The sequence below is a fragment of the Dermacentor silvarum genome, chromosome 1 (genome assembly GCF_013339745.2).
Source record: "Dermacentor silvarum isolate Dsil-2018 chromosome 1, BIME_Dsil_1.4, whole genome shotgun sequence".
Lineage (NCBI taxonomy): Eukaryota > Metazoa > Arthropoda > Arachnida > Ixodida > Ixodidae > Dermacentor > Dermacentor silvarum.
In genome coordinates, this window is record NC_051154.1 from 213,157,475 (window position 1) to 213,181,478 (window position 24,004).

General features: G+C 42.9%; 1 protein-coding gene across 2 annotated transcripts in view; it reads right to left on the minus strand.

Annotated features, from left to right (window-relative positions):
- The window catches only part of LOC119436742 (exonuclease mut-7 homolog), an 89,023-nt gene that overhangs the window by 14,910 nt on the left and 50,109 nt on the right, over positions 1–24,004 (minus strand). For both annotated transcript variants that reach the window (XM_049659935.1, XM_037703726.2), the window contains one exon: positions 18,829–18,986. In XM_049659935.1, the coding sequence (XP_049515892.1) occupies positions 18,829–18,986 (158 nt within the window). The remainder of the gene's footprint in view (positions 1–18,828; positions 18,987–24,004) is intronic.

Below are 24,004 nucleotides of genomic sequence, written 5' to 3' on the forward strand. Positions count from 1 at the left end.
CAGGTGTTAACTTGATCATTCATTGTTGGAGCCCATTGGCAAGGTTCACGAGGAGATACAGAACATGACTGAGAACAATGGTTGAGTATCGCCCAAGGGGAAGACTGTGGAGAGGCGATTGTGTATGCGCTGATCCATACAAAATGCAAGTTCATGTCGAGACAACACATGAAGTTAGAGCTTTTCTTGCCTTGCCATGAAAGGCGAAATCCTGACTCAATGAAATCGAATTGCTGCCCACTGAGGAAACAAGAGAAGAGGAAACAAGAGGAACAGTTCAGAGAAGAGGAAACAAGTGTAAAAAATGTCATTTCTCACTACACTTTAATCCACTGTAATGGGGATGGAACACATTAGAGACTGGTTTTATGACGACTGCACTGATATTTGCTCTGCGCTTGAGCAGAGAAAATACATTTGTTGACGTTGACCTACTTCTACCTATTGAGCATATTGACTAAAGTACTGACTTCACTCTTTCACACACTGGTTGGAGACCGATGCCGCACATGCACTGCTTTTGGCTGTCCTGCTGAATTACACAATTATAATTATGACCAATTATAATGGTACAATTATGATACCTCCGTAACCGTAAATTATGGTACAACCGTAACCCTTGCAAAATAATCATGAGGTGGAAAGACTTGAACAACCATGTAGCGAGACAAAACATCCTGAGCAGCGTCATGTCACACACTGGCAAAGCCAGCATTCATTATATGCTACCGAAAAGAACTTGAGAAACGGGTGCCTTAGCACTTGCATATCTGGACAAACAGCCGAACCCACTGGGCATCCTCAGGGACTCTGTAACTGAGCGTCCCTAGCAGCAACAGTTGCCACTTGTCCAGAACCAATGAAACCATGTAGTTAGCCACTGAAAATTATACCCACAGGAAAATATTTACAAGCAGCTGCGTTAGAATAGATGCTACTGAAGGAAGTCTGCCAAGCATTGTATGCTATGCATGGATCAAAGAGTTCATTTACGTGCATTATTGAAAAAGTTCCATACATAATACATCTTGTAAGACGCTTCAAATTCATTTGGAATGTTTTGTTTCCCAAAATACAGGTCGTAACAGTAGTATATGCATAGAAAAAAGTACTATACATTTGACAAACAGCACTCATATGGCCAAAGCCTTGGTTGTGCTTTATGAAACGCTTGAAAGTAGTGCAGCTTTGCAAAGGAGAAAACCACTACAAAAGTGAGTGACAAATTGTTCACACCTGACCATTGACTGGTTCACAACACAACCACCTGATGATGTTGAATATTATGGTGCAAAGGCGCTGGCCAGAGAGCCCCATTCCACACATCAGTTTTATTTACACAAGGAGGGGTTCAAAACCCATTTTCCCAGCTGTTGCTTTTTGTGAAGATGTGTGCCGCACGCCAGGTTTTTACGTTGCAAGCGTTTTATTTCAGTTCAATAAAGAATTAGGCTTTCACCATTCCACTATAATGGACGAGTAAAAACGTCTAAAATTATGCACTCATAATTTTATTTTTCGTGGTTTCCGCCTTATTTAGGTAACAGGGAAAGCTTGAAATACGAACTATTTGCAGCCTCGCGGAGGAACAGTGGCTGGCGGTTATGAGGGCGTGGACGGGGATTCACTGCAGACTTAAGTTGTATCCGACTATATACGTGCTTTGTGAAAGAAACCACAGAGACCTGCAGACTTCAAAGTTCATGCAAGCTTTGACTCATTTTCACCAAACATTGAAATGGTCTGGTGATTCCCATGATGCTGACGAATGACACAAACCACGGCAAAACGCGGCTAACGGTATCCACTATGTACTGCATACACCAAATGTGCTGTCCGAGCAGTCGATGACCTCATAGTGCTTTGTCCATAACTGCCTTCGTTATATCGCTTACCTCACCATTTACGAGTTACTTCTAGTAGTTATTTCTACCCATCCCGATGGCTTAGTGGCTTTGGCGTTGCGCTACCAAGCCCGAGGGCGCAGGATTGAATCCCAGTCGCGGCAGCCTGCATTTCGATGGGGGCTAAACGCAAAAACAACCGTGGCCTGTGCATTGAATGCACGTCAAAGAATACCAGGTGGTCAAAATTAATCAGCAGCACCCCACTACGGTTTTTTTAGTAACTCCTCGACTTTCTTCTCACGAGCGATTCTAGCAGCTTTGACATTCACCAGCACCCATCAGGTTCAACAACAATCAGCAATACGAAATTTTGCGATAATAATCATCGCTTGTTTACTGTCGCAGCACATATTCTTACCATGACGACGTCGTTTGGGTTTCCCTTCTGCCAGTCAACGCTTCCGTTTCGCCCAAGCATCTCAATTTTCCCCGCAAATGAACCAGACATCATTCACCACAAACGCACAGAAAACACATTTTATTCCTTATCACGTGACCTGTTTCCGAAGCCTTGGATGATATTCACGGGCGATCACTTACGGAGATAGTTGACTTTCGCAATGTTTCACGAGACTTGGAACTGGACGTGTCAAAGCATACGGCCGACAGCGCTCCGCTCTGAGCGAAGATAGCGAGCTTGGCACAGCACCAGAAACAGTCGGCCGTACATGCAGACGCATCCGGTGCCGAGTCTCACGAAATCTCATGAAAGTGGAACTACGAAAGTGATACTAACTTTTAAGTAGTGCCAAGTGCCAAAAGTCAAATCAAAAAGCCCTCGCTCTATCCAGAGGCTGCTGTCAAGTGACGTTATTTTAGGTTTGTTCGATTCAGATTTAATGGCATCATGATGTAATACTGTGACATCTGCAATGGCAGCGCCCCATACTGGTCAATGGTCAAAATAAATCTCGTGGGAGATGCCGGAGGAGATAGTGCGTTGGACCACCGCTACCAAATGTGTATGTCCTCCGCGTAGGAAAAAACGAATAAACAAAAAGTCGGGAAGGTGAGAAATCTAGATTTCCAATTCAAATTTAATGTTCCCTGTTTTTCGGTTTCCATGTAACAACATTCAGAGTGAGATGCAAGCTGCCGAAATGAAGGTTCTGATGTGAATGTACGAAGCATGGAGCGAAGGGAAGCACGGTACGACTACACATATGGAAATCAAAGTACGACCGGTGCAAGTCCCAGACATTGCACCAAAGGTACTAAGAGGAAATGCTAGCATTAGTAGTTTGCACTTACGATGAGAAAGAATGATGTCGACAAAAAACAATGATGACATTCTGTGCAAAAGAGGTCGGCATAAGAACAGGTGGCAAGCCGTCCAAGAAAACGCCAAGGAGCTGTGGAAGGAGTGGGCAAATGATCAGGCAAAACAGCAGGAACTCATCAAAAGCTGCGACCCGTAACCACTTTATCCATTTTTAACAGAGGCATTAAAACAAAATTGCTGTAACAGATAGCGAAATTCGGCAATTTGTGACATGATTACTTAGAGTAGATCGCACCATGAAGCTAATAAACATTGTATGAATTAACCTTTACGTAATTACTTCAGGGAACATGTTGCTATTGCTGAAGCCTGGGAGTATTTTACACATGCCATTTAGCACAAATTTATTAATGGTATCGGTACACAAAATGTTACAAAATACAGTGGTAGTGGTTCCCCCCCCCCTCCACTGGGAAGCCCCCTTTCTTCTGTGTGGCATAAAACTAAGTACAATGTACAATTCCAATTAATTCAATGGAAGTATTTGGAGATAACTTGATATCTCCCCTAGTCTCAGATTTCTAGTCAATATGGATACTTTGGCGCTGAGAGTAGGGAGGGGTTGTGTGAACATCCACAACTTTGAATGTGAATCAGTCCTCATAATTCAATTTATTATTCAAAATGTGATAAACATTATGCAGATTCAATGCACATGTTTAAATATATATAGAAGTGAAGCTTTCATAGGGCAGTTAATTAAATACTACTACATTATAACTAAACGTAGTGCATATACATAATTGTTTTTATTTTCATCCTATGCAACATGCAATCTCGTGCAATGTTTATGTTGTCCAATATGCCATTACAAGCAAAAAACATGCACATTGGGATGAATCACCAGACTGCCATGTCAGCCTTGAGTGTTTGAAATAATTTTTTTCATGTATTTGTATTCTGCTATTTGATCACCCCAAACAGACAGACTTCAATTCTGAAATTCCAACATCTAAGGCACGAGTAGTGTCCAGGTAATGTTTACCTCTTCCGAGTAATCCACCTTATCAGTGCAAAACTATACAATCTGCCCACATGCGACTTTTCAAAGGTCTGTTGAAAAAAACTTTGTCACAGTAGAAATGGGATATAGTTGACAAATAAGTTTGATTAGAAAATGTGTTATTTGGCATTTCTAAATATATGTTTGAGGATGAATTATAGATGCACCATTACTGAACGCTACATAGGGGGGCAAACACTTATAAAAACAATTCTCAGTGCGACGTACAGTCCCCATTGAATAAAAATTTTATATAACAAAAAAAAAGTAGTACATTCTACAACTCAGCTTGGTGCTGGAAAGCTTTTCACTTATGACTAGATTTAGGTGCCGGGTGTGTTAGTGCAACCATCACATGTCTTTCAAAGGTAGCTTTATAAATAATAAACCTCAAGGTTCAGGATAGTATCAGTTCTAACCACAAAAAACATTTGGGCTCCAGTGCATTACCATAGAAGATATTTCGAAGGTACACAAAAGTGCCTTTAGCACACACAGGCCAACTTGCATACACTTATTCTGAAACTCCCCACTGCCTCCTCAAAACATTTATGCTGCAGATTAATGGAGTGATCATGCTAAAATCACATTTAACTTGGTGACCACTGCTGTGGACAGAAGATTTACACATGCCTATGCACATGATTTTCATTGGCTTTTACTTTATAATTGCTTAAACTTTGCTTAAACTTTGCTTACAATGAGCTGGCCTCTCTGACCTACATGCACAAGAACATGTAAATGAATAAACTATTGCCAGGTACTCTCACTTACTAGGACAGCAATGCTCACCCTTAAAAATTCTCAATGACATTTAATGACCTTGAGTGCAGCCATATTAACAACAGCAAAAAGCAAAGGAAACATCAAATGCACCATCGAACTAACCTGCCACATAATGCACTTGTTGCAGGTGCAAGCTACAAAGAACAGAAGTGTGTTAAGCACTACTATTTGTAGCACAATCCTTTTAGGCAAAAAACATGCACATTGGGATGAATCACCAGACTGCCATGTCAGCCTTGAGTGTTTGAAATAATTTTTTTATGTATTTGTATTTAGCTAATGATGCAAAATCCTAGAGAAAACCAGACACTGTTTATTTATAAACATTTTGCTCAGGGTCCCAGTCTCATCCGTATTAGCTTAAGCTGGGGAAGAGAAGAGATAAACACCTTATTTACAACATAAGACAAAATAGACCACAAAGTCTTATATTTGGCTTACTTTTCTGCTTTTCTCTTCCACATGCGAAACAGTCACATGTGGAAGATACATACACCATTGTCTGCAAATATAGTTTGCATGACATGCACGAAAGAATATAAACAAGCAATGTGCTTACTCCCCTGCCCCTGTCTTTTGTTACATAGGTACAACGTTACAAAAGGGGTGGGACATTCGTACTGCAACTGAGGCCTCTGGGAATGTTGCTATTCCCAGGCCTCAACAATCTCAGCTCCCTCGGATTAAAGATCCTAGAAAGGCATTAGTGATACACCCAGGGACTTTACTCCAGGCCTATTGAGGCTAGACCTGTGCCGAGCTAAAGATAACTGCATAGCAGAGGATCCATGGGAGAAAACAGACAACTTACTGCTACAAACGTTCCATAGAAACAGCCTCATAGCAGTAAAAAGAAAACAAAACTTGACCCAACCTGAGACCTGAAGCCAGATGTTTAAAATGACAACCACACAGCTCGAGTCAGTTTCAGGTGTGCAGATAGTAGGAATCAGATTAGAGAATTTTATGGAGCGAAGGTCAGGCAGATGGCTGGTTTTCTGGCCAGAGTAGCCTATTGTCACAACAAAATAATGCCAATGAGGCTTCTGCCATGTTGCTTTTCAAGAAATCATGTCATTTCATTTCATTATGTACAACTACTAATTGCAACAACTTCATCTTAATCTTAACAAATTTTGTTATTCCAGCTACTTCCTTAGGTTACTCCACTGCTGCTTCACTGTTCCACTTTTTTCACTCCACTGCTGCAAGAACTGGGAGGGTATGCATTCACTGTTCCTCAAATAACATAAGAATGTGTATGTTGGGACGCAAGTTTTCATTGAAGAGCAGGCAGAGTTTATCCAGTGGCCAGACCCAAAACCAGTATTTGTCATTTACCTGCTGGACACAAGGAGGCGGCAGTGTTCTCAGCTTGAGTAACTGGAGGGCATAGCTAGATTAAAAAAAAGGAGGGGGGAGGGGGGTTGACACAGGGCCGGACCGGAGGGAAGGTGCACTGAGACCTTGTGCATATTAACAGCACTAGATGGTCAAAATTTAAGACGTTCACTAGTCGCTCAGATATTCCTTTGTCTCAAGAGAGTTTAATGTCAGATCAAATCAAGTTGCAGCAGGTTCTTGAGGTAGCACGGAAGACACTGTACACAGCTTTTGTATGCAGCCCAAAGACCTGATTCAAAGCCATTTATTTATTTATTAAATACTACCGACATGTGGTCCAAGCAGGGAGGGCGACATATGGTACATACAATGAAGATCAGATTGACAAAACAAACAGAACCATGAAATTACAAGATTAGGAAGTGGATTCAATCATACAACTCTATTCGGTTACAGTTCGAGGAAAAAAAGAAAACTTATAATGTATTTGTTCTTGCAAAGTAAAGGGTTAATGCATCATGTCTGTGGAGGTGCGTAGTTCTGGTCGATAACTGCGATAAATGTTCAGATGGGTCAAGGGATAAATTGTTGGTGTGAAGTATCTTAAGGAATTCAAGTCTGTTTCTTTCTTCTAAGTTCGAGTGGTTCAATGTTGTCAATTTCCTTAAGTTCGGTGGGGGAATTGCATCTGGAAAATTTGTTAAATATAAATATGATCACTTTTCTCTGAATTCTCTCAAGACTATTGATATTAATTTTTGTGTACGGATCCCAAACTATGCAAGCATATTCCAGCTTAGGTCTAATTAGGGAGATTTAGCATAGCATTTTAACGTTAGAGGGGGCTTTCTTAAGTTAGTGTCTCAACAGGCATAGTTTTCTTACGGCTGAAGCACATGTGTTATGTGATCATTCCATGATAGTGTATGGTTAAGGGTCACTCCTAGGTATTTATAGCTAGTGACTTCATGAAGAGGTGATGGACCGAACTTATATGTATAAAGCAGGGGTGATTTCTTATGTGTCATTTGCAGTAATATGCTTTTATCTGTATTTAGTGTCATTCTCCAGCCCACCTGCACCATGCAAAATTATTACTTAAACTACAAAAGTAAACTAGTTTGATCATGGAGAGAAACTATCTTTAAAGAGCACACAATCATCGGCAAATAATTGAATCTGTACACCACCTTTAACCGTGTTAACAATATCATTAATATATAGAACAAAAAGAAGCGGACCGAGCACACTGCCCTGGGGAACACCCGATGTGACCGAAAGGCAGCCCAATTTTTCGTCATTAATCTCAACGAATTGTTTCCGGTTAGACAAATAAGCAGAAACCCAAGAGATAAACATCTGAGGAATTCCTGCATTTTCAAGTTTTAGAATTAATTTATCATGAGGGACCGTATCGAATGCCTCACGGAAGTCAAGGAAAATTATGTCTATTTGTCCGTTCTTGTCAAGGGTTGATGCAAAGGAATGAACTACATTCCTAGTGAGTCCTATTGCATCCCTGCTGCAACTAAGTTCTGGATTTTCAAGATGAGCTGTCACTGGTGATGAAATTGAAGACCCACTATATACAACTTAGTCTGCTTTTGTCACGCACCAAGTAAACTGTACACGTCCTTGACAAAGGCTGTACACGACCTTTCCCTGCGACTGAACGGTTTAGCATTATGTTGCAGTAAAGCAATACTTGAGCAAGCACATGGAACGCACACCAAAAATGCACCCCTTGGACTTCACGTTGACAAACCCAAATTTAATTTACAAAAAAGGATCAGCAGAATTTAAATATTGAAAAAGCATATCCTCGTTTTTAATCCCGTGCTTCACATATCCGAGTAAAAAAAACCAAAACATGTAGATCCCCTCCCATGGTGCCTGCAGTCTCAGCTAAATGTAAAACTAGCAGTAGCTCTCAACATATACTACCTAAGCGTGCACAAATATGGCATGGCAAACATACCAGCTATAGTGTACCATGCATAGATAGGGGTACACACAGTCACCCAAATTATGGTCCTCACCATTAAGAGCTACATGAGCGCAGTAATGTGCAAACAGTAAAATGCTTGAAAAGTACAAGTAGGCAGCCTAACCATGTATGCATTATTAGCTGCTCACTTCCACACCAAGGCCTCTAATAGAGCAATCAGTCACAGGCATTGTTACTGCACGTGTCGGTCGCCCATTAACACAACTTTGCCCCAAAGCCAAACAAGGAATCAGGCAAATGAAAGGAAACTTTTTCAGCATACAGCTGTCTTTGCTGTGCTTGGCACCAATCCTGTCTGCTTTCTGTTAATGCATAGTAACTGTTCACAATTGCCTCATCATTCTGTTGTGCACGAGGCACCCTCAAACCAGAATTAAGGCGAAAGAGGTTGTTGCAATACTAGCAACACAAAAAGAAGCAAGTGAAAAAAACATTAATGGACTGAACATAAAGATGTGCAGCATGGCTGTCACACACTGCAGTGCTGCAACGATGCACGAGGCAGCTGTAAACATGAAACAAGGTGAAAGAGGCGATGATACTGGCAGCCATTTGCAGTCAAGATGAGCAGCTAATGGATGTTGCGCAGACACCTTAGATATTATTATTTTTTTTTTTTGCTGGGTTGCAAGCTGGAGATGGGACTAGCTTTGCAAATTGCTTAGTACAAGTATATGTTCTCCCCAACTGTCACTTTTCAAACGTGTTAGAGGCTGTACATTCAGCAAGTACTGGAGGTGGATACATTACAGAACATGTATGCGCAAGATGTGAGCAAATGCTAATTTGAAATTGATGCAAGTGAATGTGAGTGTGAAAATGAATGCTGGTGACTGCAAGTACCCATAAGTGTACAAGTGAGTTCCCTTTACAAGGCATACCTTTCCTACAAGCACATTTTCATCCTCTTAATGCTATGCAGGTTTGTCACTGCTTACATGCACCAACTGCTTGCAGGAGCAATTTGAGAGAAAGAGCGAAGGAAACGGGTCAGCAGTGGAACAGTTTATTTCACTTTACGTGCGCAAAAATGATAACTGTGGCTAGATGGAAGATGCAAATATGCCTGAACAGGGAACAGCAAGTGGACCACTAAAACCCGTGAGGACTATTAGACATCTCAAAGAACAACAGAAAGGAATGCAATGGGTGTCATAAGCATTTGATCAACCCTACATTCAATTATGAGCTCTAGGTGCGAATTAATGGTTTTACTTTCCAACAACACTCGTCAAACACCAACTAAATGATGTGCACAACCAAACATCACCACCCCTGTCACACGGGATACATACTGAAGCACTTGACATCCATTAGTTTGGAGCACTACATATCACAACACTTCCAAGCAGATACAAACAACTAACCAGCACATTAATGCTTCTGCACAATGCATGTTCTTAACAGTGAGTCCGCACATAATGAACGCACAAAGATTACAGCACTGGAGGTGTATGCACTTCTGGAGCACGTAAGTGTTAACAATGCGTAACAAAGTACACAAACAACTAACATCGGCACAGTGTTTATCTCTCAAGCCAGTCACGCACTAGGAACAATGGGAGCATCAGAGGACCTGGACTGGTTCTTAATCTACCTTGTATATTTAAGTGAAGATATCTGCTTCCAAACATCCATGCACTCTTGACAAAATGCAATCAGTATCCAAGATTCTCCAGTGAAATCTCAACATTGCAACCACAAGCTAAAATATTTTACTTCGACACTCTAATGCAAATTTCACTTAATATCTCACTGGATTCAATTCCGGCAACTACTCATGCAGCCACTCTATCTTATCTTTTTGTGCACAGCTGTTTGCACAGCCTTAAGAAGCCCCAACTGTTTGAAATTCTCTTTCGGAATAGACATACTTTATATTCCACAGGTGATGTGTATTACATAGAGGCAAGTGCAATATTTTGTTTTCAAGGTTTGCAGCTGTTACAACTACAAAAGGCATACAATGCCTCTTTCCATGCCCTGCCTCCATCTTATATGCTCCAATATTCCAGACACACTATTGATGCTATATGTTAAGAGAAAAAAAGAGGCCATCAAAGCCAGCTTCAGTAAGGATCTCCGAGGCATGCATCCAGTTAATAGAGATTTAGTCTACAGGACACAAATGGTTTGTGCTTCACTTGCATGTGCAAACATCTTGGGTTCTTGCAAACAAGCCGCTGGCACCCACCTCCAATATAAAACTACCTATAGAATGAAATGTGATAGCATGAAGCCTAAGCAGTACAGCTGATTGATGGAAAGAAATTATTAACCACACAAAAACAAAGTAACATTCCTGCTACATGATAAGTATTACTGTTATGTACATAAATTTTGATACAAATTTTGTCAGGAAAATTGCAAGAAATAAAACAAACTGGTGATGACCGGGACACACATCACTACCGACTTCCATCCCTAAACCAACTTGACAGGAGCTTGTGCAATGTATTTTGCAGCAAGTGTAGCACTGTCCTGATCACTACAAATATGAAATGCATAAGTACACACCAAACTATCTTTGCTCTAACTAGCATTAGCTTGTGCAAGGAACATGTACAGCATGTCAAATGTTTACAGCCCGATGCACATGTGACAGAGTGGAACTTCCATTCTATCCCCAGTGCTAGAAATCTCTGGAGGGAGGGCAGAACATTCAACACCCTTCACTACTCAACACTGCTGTCCCAAAGCATGACCCAACAGTTGCCCTGGACATAACTGAAATTGATGCCATAAATATTCTAAACACTTCAGAAGTTTTTACGCACTTTTGTGAGCCAGAACAGCATCCTGGCATTGAAGTGTTTAATGCTCCAGGTAAATTTAACATGCCTGTTTACCGTGTGACAGGGAGGGGTCCAGCCAAAAAGTTAATTCAGAGTGTTTTGATGCCAGCAAAAGAGCCCTTCAAACAGCTTTTCTTGGGGCATTCTTGGAAGGATAAAACAAATGGTGACACTACAGGTGTACGCATGTATTGAGGAAGGCCGTGTGCACCACAAGAGGGTAAAAGAACCACCTTAGTCCTTATAGCTCCTTTACACAAGTACTGTGCAATTGTGTTCTTTCTGGGGTTTTACGTGCCAAAACAAGTTCCGATTATTAGGCACGCCGTAGTGGAGGGCTCCGGATTAATTTTGACCACATGGGGTTCTTTAACATGTACAACGAGTGGAATCGCGTTGATACGATTCTGCATAATAGGTTTTTCGGGATATGTTTTTTACAGTGAAGCTGTTATAGGCTAGGTTCCAGGAGATCGTGTGCGGCAACAGACGGAAGTAGATCAACAATTCCAGACGCATCGCGTCACCTTATAGTGTTGTATGAAAACATCTGGATGGCAGCGTTTTTAAACTTCAGGATCGTAAAAACTTCTGCACTACACTATGCTTTTCGCAGGAGCTTATGTTTGCTCCATTACATGACGTAGCTCACCCTGGTGGTCATGCGAGTGCTAGTATGCGTGCTACGATTAGCGTATTCGTGTTAAATAAAAAACGTCATAGTCTCTCCTATACCGTGTGTAGGTTCATTGTGTATTAATGCGCATCCCTCTGAAGCGTCGTGCCCCCTTGCGGCACCGGCTGAAAGTTACACCACTCTAAAGTGTAGCGCCACCTTGTGGCGTCCACTAAAATCTCCAGCGCTTTCACATAACGTGACGTAGCTTCTCCCCGGCAGCTGCGCGTGTCGCGCTAGCACGCGTGCCACGAATGGGCAACCGGACTCTAAAATAAAATAAAACTTAAGTCTCTTCTACAATCGTGTGTGTGCCTTTGTATGTGAAGTTTGCATTTAGCGTCGTTGTACATCGCTCCGGAGTGTAGCGCCACCTTGTGGTGCCCACTGAGATCTCCGGGGTTTCGCATAGAAAAGGGAATGGGTGCAGCGGCAGCGGAAGGAGAACACCAATGATGAGAGGGCCGCGGACGCCAAGCACAAGTGTGCTATCCGCAACGGCCACGAGGCGGAAAGAAATGCAAACAGTCCCGTGAGGGAAACAGCGCGAAAAAACATGACAAGAAGACAAGAAGGGAGACACACACCAGCACCGACTGACTTCTTTTTTTTTTTGGTATATATGTGTTACTTTCTAAATAAAGAATTCAGTCGTCAGTCAGCACTGGTGTGCGTCTTCCTTCTTGTCTTCTTGTGTTTTTTCGCGCTGTTTCCCTCTCGAGTATGTGCCGACTAGCCCAAGCCTCTACGGTCTTGCAAACAGTCCATGTGGCCCCGATCCCGCAAACTTGGAACGTTTCACTGGAGCAACGGTCAATATCGACATACACAATTCCGCTGGTCATCCACCTTCACAGAGTGGAATGGCACTGAATTTTTTCTTATATATACCACTTCTGTTTCTTATGTACGATTATATTCAGATAATACGATTTTCGGATGATGCGTTTTATTTTCCGGTTCCCGTGAAGATCGTATCAACGAGATTCCACTGCACTTCAAATGGTCACCATGAACAGGGTCAGGTCTACTACACATGAAAGCTGAAATTAATTCACTTCAAGTACAAAGAAGAACTTGTTCAGAAGTCAACAATAACAAACTTCTGAACCGTGAAAAAATGAACAGTCACTAGGAGTCCTAGATGCTCACTGACAGGTACAATTGGGTGCCCATTAGTACAGAAACCAGGGCAGCAATTTTGTAGAGATTCTTTCCACTCTACCATATGCCACTCTTACCACCCACCGTTTATGGCTGGCTGATTCCATTGACATGGGTGGAGTGTTGCTCTGACTACCGATGAAGCACAAAAAGAAATATCAGAAAAGGCTCTGCTACAAAATCGCGACCCAGATCCTTCTGTCAAAATGTTTCTGTATGCAAAATGGTCCTTAACTTGTTAAGTTGGTAGTAAACAAGCAGTGCATCACACAGATTCAGTCCAACAACCCCTCCCCCCCCCCCCCCCCATGCTCATAGGTATGCACCAATCACAAGTTCACCCCACTGCTTTCAAGTCCAAAATTGCTGGACAGTTATGATGTGAACCTAATGCAAAATCAAGAGCTGCAAATGGACCATACAAACAGCAGTCTTAAGCCCTACAGCAAGCAAAAGTTATGAGAAATTTGTGCTTTGTTTGTACTTTCAAGTTTTCTTAGCTTGAAGTCTGAAATTCTATATAAAATAAAGGGTATATCAACATTTATAAGAAATACACCTACCAGCCTGTGAAATGAGCTTACAGAAGAGAGTAGGCCAATTTTGCTCTTTTCTCACACCTTGTGCATTGCTACACTATTAGCCCAACACTCGTGTGGCCTGGAAGTAGCACCCACTCACACTACAAAAAAATCTGTGCATGTCTAACACTGTCATCAGAACCAACGGCAATTACATGTAGAAAAACCACACATGCCAAAACATGGTTTAAGCATTCTGTACATAATTTATTTTTAGTAACAGGCTGACAAAGCTGCCAGAAAAAGCCCCAAGATGAAAACATTCTTTAGACAACACTGAATATTAGAGAGGTTTAGCTTCTCCGGTAATCGGGTAAACACAGGCGGACTGGGCGTTAGGGCGGAAGCGTAAACGTGAGTGTCCTGTATGGTGCAGCCACCTGGTGGCACAGAGCTCAAACAGACAAAAACAGATATTGTATTAACCAAGTGTATTCTACTTTGCTGCTGGTGTAAACTTTCGGCAGCAGCACGATTACTCCGTTACTGAAAATTTACACCAGCAGCGAAGTAGAATACAATTGGTTACTGCAATATTAGCTGTTTTTGTCTGTTTGCTCTGTGCCACCAGGTGACAGCACCATACAGGCCGCTCACGTTTACACCTCCGCCTCAACGCCCAGTCCACCTGCATTTACCCAATTACTAGACAAGCTAAACCTCTCTATTGGCTTACTGCTCCCACTCTCAAACCAAGCCAAAACTAGCCTGTCTAGCAAACAGTGCACAAGTCATTGAAACATGTCTGTAGAGCTAGCTAAATTGCAGCTCTCCAAGGAGTTTGTCACCAGCCCCTTAAATACCAAACAGCATTTCACTGATGTGTGCCTTCAATTCATATGGACTTTCAGTGCCATTATAGCACAAGAATTTTGCTGACAGCAGAGATGAGAATGCTCTGTATTAATATGTATCTCCCAATAGCTGTAACAATTTCATAAATCCTACTAATCTCAATCATTCCAGCTTAACAAAAGTGGAGGCAATTATAAATGACCCTTCTAACATCTTTGCAGTAACTGCAAACGTATTCCTGATCAGATTTGTAATAGGCAACGAAAAAGCATGGTAAAATAGTCACTGGTATCTGCTACCAGTACAAAACATCGAGCTAGGCAAAACACGTCTGACCAGTATCAGAAAAAGAGCCATATGTACAACAATCGTCTTTCTAAACACAATGAAGAGTAGAGGACTTGTAAGCAGCAAAAGGTGCCATTCAAATATATCAGCTCAGTGCTACATATAAGGTTTGCAACGCCCACATTTCACTGCAGCATTGTTGTGCCATGCAGCTCAGAGCATGATCAGACATGCTCTCAGCTGCATGTCTGATCATGCCAGTCTGGTGTGGTCAGTCATGCCAACTTAAATAGAAAAGTAGATGCTCTTGAGATTGAAACAATACAAGCTGTTCGGCAACACTTGCATGTTCCGGTAAAAAAGAAAAAAAATTGTTTACGCGGATCAAATGACAAAATTTACAGGGGACTTTTTACAAAACCAAAGGAATCACCAAGCTAGTCAACCATTATCATATTGTCAGTTCTTTTGATCTTTAGGTTCAAACCTATTACAGTATAGACCACTTATAACGTAACCGCTTATAGTGCAGGATCGGATATAGTACGGTCTTTTCAGACTCCCGTTAATTTTCCCATAGCACTCCATGTATACACGTATCCCTTATAGTGCAGTTGCGGGAAACGAAATACCGGTTACTGTGTGGCTGCCTGGGAGTATGGAAGTCAGCGGAGACGGCGAACGCTCCCTCAAACGGGCGCCCGGAGGAGTGCTCGAAGAAGAAAGACGAAGTGGAGGAGAAGGGCACGTGGTGCGAACGAACAGCCAGTGAGGCTGAAACCAGAATCTTGAGTGGAGTCGTGAAATGTCACGGCACGGTAATCACTAGTAATCACTTGCCTCGCTATGCAGTGTGCATAGCGAGCGAGGGCCACGAAACTGCCAACGCCGGCCAACGCTCGCTTCACGATAACGAAAGAAACTTCAGGGAGCGGGCGGCGCCGGCACTGCACGGCGAAGGGCGCACGCGGAGACCGTGGAATGTGAGGGAGGAGGGCGGCAGGGAAGCAGATTTCGCCTCAGCAACTCCGCCGCTTCGGTGGCTCCGGTGGCTCCCCTCGCCCTCCCTCGTAGCTCCCTCACTTTCGACTGTCACCGTGCGCGCCCGTCGCTGTGCAGTGCTGGCGCCAGCTGCCCAAAGTTTCGTTTTATGCCGTTATCGGGAAGCGGGCGTTTGCCAGCGTGGGCAGTTTCGTTGGCCGGCCTGGGACAGCGCCGCTGCTTCCCTCTGCGCCGTAGCCACAGCGTGCAAGGTCAACATGCGACTAGAAAGTAGAGGAAGCATAAAGGAGAAAGAAGGGTTCACTGCCATTTCCTATGCGTGGCTACGGTAGCGTGGCTGAGACGTCAGCACGTACCGGCGCAATGCAGAATCAGTGACCTTGCCATTTGAGAGAGGGTGAAATTTCGGCGGCGTTTTTTTTTTTTTCTTTTTGTTCGCGCGCGACATTGAGGGGTCTCTCCTAAGCTTTTACTCTATGGCAGTGCAGCGTGATTTGGTTCGAATTAACGAGATTCGACTGTAAATTGAAGGCAAACGTTCTAGCCGCATTCTTCAATTGACGCGTAGCGGCTCAGTGCACGTTTTGCATATGTGCGGGCCTTGAAAATTGTTGCTTTGGTTATAGTGCGGTACCGCTTATAGTGCGGATATTCGCGACTCCGGCGACTTACGTTATAAGCGGTCTACACTGTATTAAGTGGTAAGAGACACAAAATCACATGGAAGCTGTGGCCAAGAACACGTGGCCATATACAGGCGAGACCAAACTCAGTGTGAACATGTATGCACATGGCCAACTCTCTGTACAGCACCAGCTATGGACACCTGCGGAAGCACAGTCAATGCAGTGTGCAGACGCAATGAGCATGAAGAGCAGTACTGCCTACTGCAGAGTCAGGCATTGCCCAACCTGCAGAAAAGGAAAATGTGCACACATGCCGCAACGTCAATATGCTTTCATTCATCCATGACAGATGCACACAAAAATTATCAATAGATGGGAACAAAAAGGTTGAGCAGAATGAGTTGCACATGGTACCAAAATCCCTCTACCGCTGCATGTCAGGCAACATCCAGTTATAAAGTAGATAATAGAAGCACCACACCCTTCGTGTCTACACAGTGAATTGGCAATGCTTCCACAAGTGCCAGCAGCCACTGCAGGCAAAGCGCGGGCCACACGGTCATGTGTTCCAGCTAAGTTTGGTCCCCTAGATGCATACTATGCATCTTGCTGTGTTGTATATGCTTTGGAAGATGATGCCTTGTGCGGAAGTGGAAAATGCACATTGTTGTGGCACACACAAAAACCCAGTGCATACAGATGCTTTCACTGCAAGACATGGAAGTGAAAAGGCATCGTTCGGCATTCAAGCCCTTGGCGATAAGGTGATATTGCGACTTTAACCACTGCGAGCATTGCCAATGCGTCTCTTCAGTATCCAAATGCATGCCAGATTGACTTAAGTCATCGGGCAATGACACCCAGGACTATGTACATGACACTATGCAGCTATAATGCAATAATATGTACTGAAAAAGATCATAAAACTGCACAGGTTAACAAAAAACAACAAAGCAATTAAACCATTCTTAGTTGCGTGGCCAATGTGAACCGGGAGAGGAACTCTGGCAAGTTTACCTCTTAGGATGCTGATGGCATGAATATTTGTACAATCAGTATGAAGTGCATAACAGCAGCCAAAGACTGCAAGAATGGTGTTCACGAACAGCACTGTAACTAGAAATGCATACTGCTCTTACTCTGTGCACGGGATGTCACATTATCTTTGCTACAAAAAAAAAAATACTTGGACAGGATGTGTTCATAAACAGAACTGCAGTACAATATATAGCGGATTGGCAAATAAGCTAAGAATACTTTTAGCTGCAGGGATATTGGTTGTAGCAGTGAATCCTATTTTATTCCTTTGAAGTTTGCCAGTGAAAACTGAAGCCCTCTGACCAGTTGCATGAATGCGCAGTTTTCAAGCAAACAATCTTCAAAGGACTGGTCCATAGTGATGTGTTCAACATTTGCACGTTAGTGCAAGGCTGATTTTTCAGACTTAAGAAATAAACTCCTGAAGAATAATGACAAATAATACACCCAGTTGCAAGGGAAATATATGCAGAAACAAGACATGGCACCTTGTAATGCAATGCACACAAGGGCAGGATTCCTAACACAAGTGTAGTATAATGAATGTTGCAAACAAAAGAACTACTACTACCTAACTGTTCCAGATAATGTATACCATAGAGCCATGCTTTCTTATTGGTGCTTAGTAACCACAAATAACAGCAATCTTTGCGCACCCTTTGCCTCTGAAGCAAACATACCACTGATCACGTCATTTCCACTCGACCACATAAGGTGTTCACAAAAAATACATTGCTGCGTGATACAACTATTGCCCTTGCAGAAGCAAACCAGTTGCCACCACCCACCTTTAGAGTGCCAGTATCCTAACAAAGAATTTTAAGAACTCAACGTCAACATGGACAACAGAAAAGAGCATGTTCCTTTACTATTTTATCATCCTAGTTGAGCTAAGATTTGATGCAGTAAGCCCTGCTAGTAATCATAATTTTATAAAATTCAGATACAGGAACCCCAAAAAACATTTTCCTATTTGTACTCATCAGTGGCACTTTGTTCTATTAGCCAAGTGTCGATGAAAAAAAAAATGAGAAGACCAAGCTTCTCATTCATGGCAGCATACAACGCAGCCTGTAAAAGCTATTAGGCTGCCATTGCCAAATTTTAGTGTGAGAAAAGGAGAGGCAGGCATAACTGCACTTGCAAGACCACAAAATGTTTATATAGAGCTCCATGGCAGCCAGTTATGTGCAAATCTGAGCTTGCATAATATGCACACTGCACTCTAAACATTCTCTATTGGAAATAAATATTAGAACACAGAAAAAGTAGGAAACATGACCACATATCAACAAACACGGACTTTATTAAATCCTTTTGCTCCGAGCTGCATGTCTGATCATGCCAGTCTGGTGTGGTCAGTCATGCCAACTTAAATAGAAAAGTAGATGCTTTTGAGATGGAAACAAACAACACACACAAACAAAGGGACACACTGTGCAATGATCTTGCTGTAAAGTTCTGGCAGTATCAGGCGAGAGGAAAGTGCTAGCGTTTGCCAGAGTTAGTCTTGCGGCCATTACGCCTGTGTACCTGAGATTTGTACTTCCGCGACCTGTCTTGGCGCAGATGAGTTTCTCCTCCCTTGGCATCTTTTACCTCCTCCATAAGGTCTCGCAAGTTCATCTGTTCATCTTCAGCCCTCTTGTAAAGCTCTTCATAGACTTGAAGCAAGCAGAAGGCATCCAGTGCTGTTGGGGAAACAGGTTCAAGAGTTAAATTAACACCCATTTCACATCAAAGAAAACTAAAACTTCACATTTCTGGCCATGGAATTTACACAAAAAAACGAGGTAATAAAAACTAAAAATGTAAAAAGTAGTTGAAAGTAATTAGTATGGTAATTAGTAATTGGCTTGCTAAACTTTCTACAAAACAACATCAAGCACATCAAGTACACTATTATGGGCTTTGCATAAAGGGGGGACGTTATCGACATATATCTTATGGCGAAACAATAGGCTTTTTTTTGTTTTGTTTTTCATGATGGTTTGAAATGTGAAATTTTTTTTTTGTACATCATTTGATCGGGAGATATATGAAGCTGCCACGCTATTGTTTCTGGGGACAACAGTGAAAAAAACTACTCAGCTGAAAGCTAATATTGAATAGGTAGATACTTATTACTAGAATATACAGTGCTGAAGGCAGTTTTCAAATCAAATCATAATTAGTCATTCTGCAGATCATGAAAGTGAAGTGTTCGTACCATGGCTACTGCAAAGAAAAAACAACCAAAGGTAAAAGTATACGAGCAGAAAATTAAAAATGTGCTCCAAGCATTCATTTGTACACAAATTCAGTTCTATGTATAAAAAAAATTGTAGCTGTTCTAGATCACGAGATACCCCTCGAAAAAAACTAGTAGATGTTACCAAAAAAATGTTTTGAGAAATTTGAGAAATACAAACAAAACCTAAACCTATCTTTTACAGTTGAAACAGCTTAGTAAGCGCCAGGCACATCTTGACATGGAGAACAGGCTAATAAGCTCCAGGCTTATAGGCACACTAGCTACTTGCACCCATGTGCCACTTTTTCAAGATTCGCTTCCAATTTTCTGTGCTGATTTGCAATGCCATTTCAATGCCACGGGCGATTTGCATCACCTGTCCGTCGCGAGTAGCGGCCGGTCTTCACATACCGGTATGTGAGGTATTTGAGGATATGGCTTTGGATTGCCATAGACATTTTCTTGTTCTATGTCTAGGCGCTGAACATTGTCCACATCAACCCCCCTGTCACCTATATAGCACATTTATTCCAGGGTATCAGCTTTCAGTCTGACACCATAGATAAAACAGTACATTCCTTTAGTCGCCTTGCACGCCAACCACTGCGACATGGAAATCACCTTCTTGAAGGACGCGAAATGGTTTGCTTTCTGGGCGAGACGAGAGTTTGTTGCCAATTATCTGTGACAAAGACAATTAAGCGCTGCCAGTGGTCAGATGTCATTCAGATGGTTGAATTTCTCCATCACGTGGAGGTCATGATGAGCGAGAATCCAGAAAAGCTGATTATGGCCACTGATGATCAGCTTCAGGTGGCAGAATAAAAAATCAAGCTTCCTGTACATGATTTTATTAGGTGCCGTACCTAAGTTATGGATTTGCTGGAGCCCGCCTGTGACACCCAAGAATGTCTGGCTGCAAACTTCAGTGACCACGTCGGCCTCACTATGGTGTCATAGTTCCAAATATCTAAGCCTGTATGCCGCTAAGTATGGCGAGCGTCGCTGAGAGAAAGACTAACAAACAGCCACACAATGATAAAAACTTGCTAAAGCCTGCTATTGTAGAAGCACTGCCTGACATCAACAAGCACCATCTGATTCAAGGGTACAGTTATTATCGAAGCTGAATTCAGTCAATAATTGCAGCTGAAGATGGTTTTATTTAACTGTCTTATAAAAAAGCAGCAAAAGAAACACTAAGAATTATTTGAAAGAAGTACACCAAATCTCGTCTGGAATATCAATGCAAGTATACTCCTGAAGTCGTCATTATGTCCTCAAATATCTCGCGCACCCAGTATCCCTGCCACTATTTCATGTGAAGGCCGAGATGCACGATGTTATCTTTGAAAAGCATCATTTAGTGCCATTTGCTGATTGCCAGTCACTTGCACAGTGGCGCACAGCGAGCAGATTCACAGTAAACGGGCTAGTCTAATCTCCCTGAACATGCAGTGAACTCAGACTGACGTCTCGCCGCAGTTCGCACACGCAAGCAGCAGCCTGATGGCAAGGCTGTGCTACCGCTCACTCACCGTTCTCTATTTTTAATTCACTGTTTCATGTTTTATGCTTCGCAACCACTAGCAAGGCACTCGCTGCCTCCAAACTCACAATTGGTGAATGCTGTTGTATCTAGAGATGTAAGCAGTTGAAAAAAAAAAAGAACATTGAAAATTTCGAAAAAAAAAGTTAAACATTTTTTTTCAACCAGAATAAAAGTGAAAAAAAAAAAAGAAGACAGAGCTTTTCCACTGAATTCTTCCGGTGAGATGCGACTCCTATCAACGTATCTAAATGTTTCTTTTTAAAAGGCTGTCGTCAGCACCGTCGTGCAGAGTGAGCTAAACCTCTGGCTACACTAACTCAATTCGGTTTGTTGAACCGTGTAGCAGCGACCATGCTTGATTGAAATTGACAAATTTGATCCGGATCGGGCGCTATCTTGATCCAAATTGACTGTGACACCGCAGTGCTCTAACATGCGCCAACCGTGACCAACCCCAAGTGCAGTAAGCGGGAAGGAATGTAAGCGTTGAGCCGGCCGAGCCACCTCCCCAGTGCTGTCGCTTGAACCGTGTAGCAACGACCATGCTTGATTGAAATTGAGAAATTTGATCCGGATCGGGCGCTATCTTGATCCAAATTGACTGTGACACCGCGGTGCTCTAACATGCCCCAACCGTGACCAACCCCAAGTGCAGTACGCGGGAAGGAATGTAAGCGTTGAGCCGGCCGAGCCACCTCCCCAGTGCTGTCGCGTCGCTACAGCAGATGGCGCCAGAGTACCCATAAACTCTACTGTACATGGCCTATGCGAGTGAACCAAACAAATGGCTTGGTTCATGTGCTAACAAGCTATTCACCAGTACTTCACCGTAGCAGTGTGCTACATGTACCTCAAAAACAGGAACGAAAGCTTGTTCCTCGTTCCTTCCGAATATTGAAAAGAGTTCCCGTTACAAGTTCCTTTAATGCGAAAGGAACACGTTCCAGTTACACTTCGAACATTGGAATGTGTCGTTACATTAACATTACATTTTATGATTCTTTAATTAAAATATAGTGTCGGATAATCCAGAAGCAAAATAAAATGCGGAATTTCAAACACACATCGAACTACGTATATTATACGAATTTGTACATCGCCGGCAACAGATTATCCGGAAATAAAAAGAATCCAAGGAAACGCTCCTATAAGAACAGCACCGAACATACTCCAGAGATGCCTCACTGCAACTTTGATACTCATCTATTACAAGTGCAACACATATGACACTTTACACTTCGGTCTTCAAATGCGCAGTCAGGATACTGTGCTTCAGATGTGCAAATAGAAAGTTACTCACATGCACCAATGTAATTAAATTTGTTGCACAAGAAACCACATCGAAAGAAACAATACATAGGCGTTTAACAAATGCTAATTCAATATTGCAGTATGAGTAGGAAAAAGAAATGTCCAGAATACGTATTCGCAACTTAGTTAAGTCCCTTGCTTGAACTCAGCAAGAGTTGCATCTCGATGTTGGTGCCTGACAGACGAACCCATTTTTCAAGCGAAGCCTGTATTGCCTCACAAGTGTTGGCGATGGTGGTGGTGTCACGCTAAAACCCTATCAAAAACGTGTCGGAAACTCGCGTCTCGTTCGCTTGGTATATACCAAATTTGGCATGGAAGGGTACAAATGTATGGCTAACATGACTTACAGGTCATGACATCAATAACATCACATACTCGTCAGTTACGTCACGATTATCGATAACAAAATCACGAGTGGTGCATACCCACATTGGATATGCGCGTATGAGCCAGGGACAAGAATGAAAGGAAGGAAGGAAGAAAGAAAGAAAGAACGAAAGAAAAATCCCGTGTAGAGCAGGTGCAGGGAAAGCTGCGCTGGCGCCGGATCACGTGACGTGCTCCACCAATCAGGGTCGTTTGGTGTGTCACGGGGAGGGAAAGGAAAGGGGCTTGGCGCATGCTCCGCCGGGCTTCCCTCGCCTCAGATCAGTTTCGATATCCAGATGGGAAGGCCCGCGTATGGTGTGTTCCACCTAGGAACAGGTTGTGTTTGAGCAACAGTGCCGCGAACTCGCTCGGGAAAGGGCTCGTCGTCGACGTGCCAATTTTAGCACGAGGACTTCCGAAGACCAGGCGAAACGTCAGCAAAGAGCCATACACTCAAAGTTGTGGGAGCACAATGTTGAGGCCAAATGTCAGCAAAGAGCCGCCGACCCTGAGTTTAGGGCAAACGAAGCGGAACGCTTGCGATAGCGTCGTCTTGCCACAAGCTTCGCTTACCCCCCTTTCCTTACAGGGGAAGGGCTGGCGATTTTTTCGTTAGCACTTCGTTGGCAATGTTGAAGAGCCGTTCCACGGAAGTGCTTGAGGGTACTGCCATGTTGTACTTGGAAAAGTTGGTTCAATCCTTCGAAGTTCTTCATCTGCGACAGCGGGTAGTCAATTGATACCAGCAAGTACCATACAGTTTATCCTGTGCCTCGGCTGAAAGGGTTCAGTGCCCGTGAGGACTGGAAACTTTCCATCCACCGCAAGTCCCTCGAGTGGCGCTGCGATCCCAACGTCATGGTTCCTTTGAGGCAGGCCGGCATGCCGGCATGGAGGAAAGAAACTAACTATAGGAGGAAGCATCACGTGACGATCTTGAAGCCTAGCAATAAAAACATACAACAGAGATCTCCCGACAAAAATGTTCCACAGTCACGTGACAGGCAAGCAGTAGTAACTTGCGACTCCCTTGCGACTCACGTGGTCGCCCATCCGCCCTGCACGACGTGCTGCGTACGTGCGTGCGCTTGTTCAATGCCGTGGAACGTTTACAGAAAGAACGCCATTCCTTCATAAACCTAATGAGTTACTGTTACAGTTCCACCGACCCTTAATGGAACGGTGGCGTTCCTCCCCAAAAAAAAGTAGTTCCGGGAACGACGATCCATTAGTTACATTTG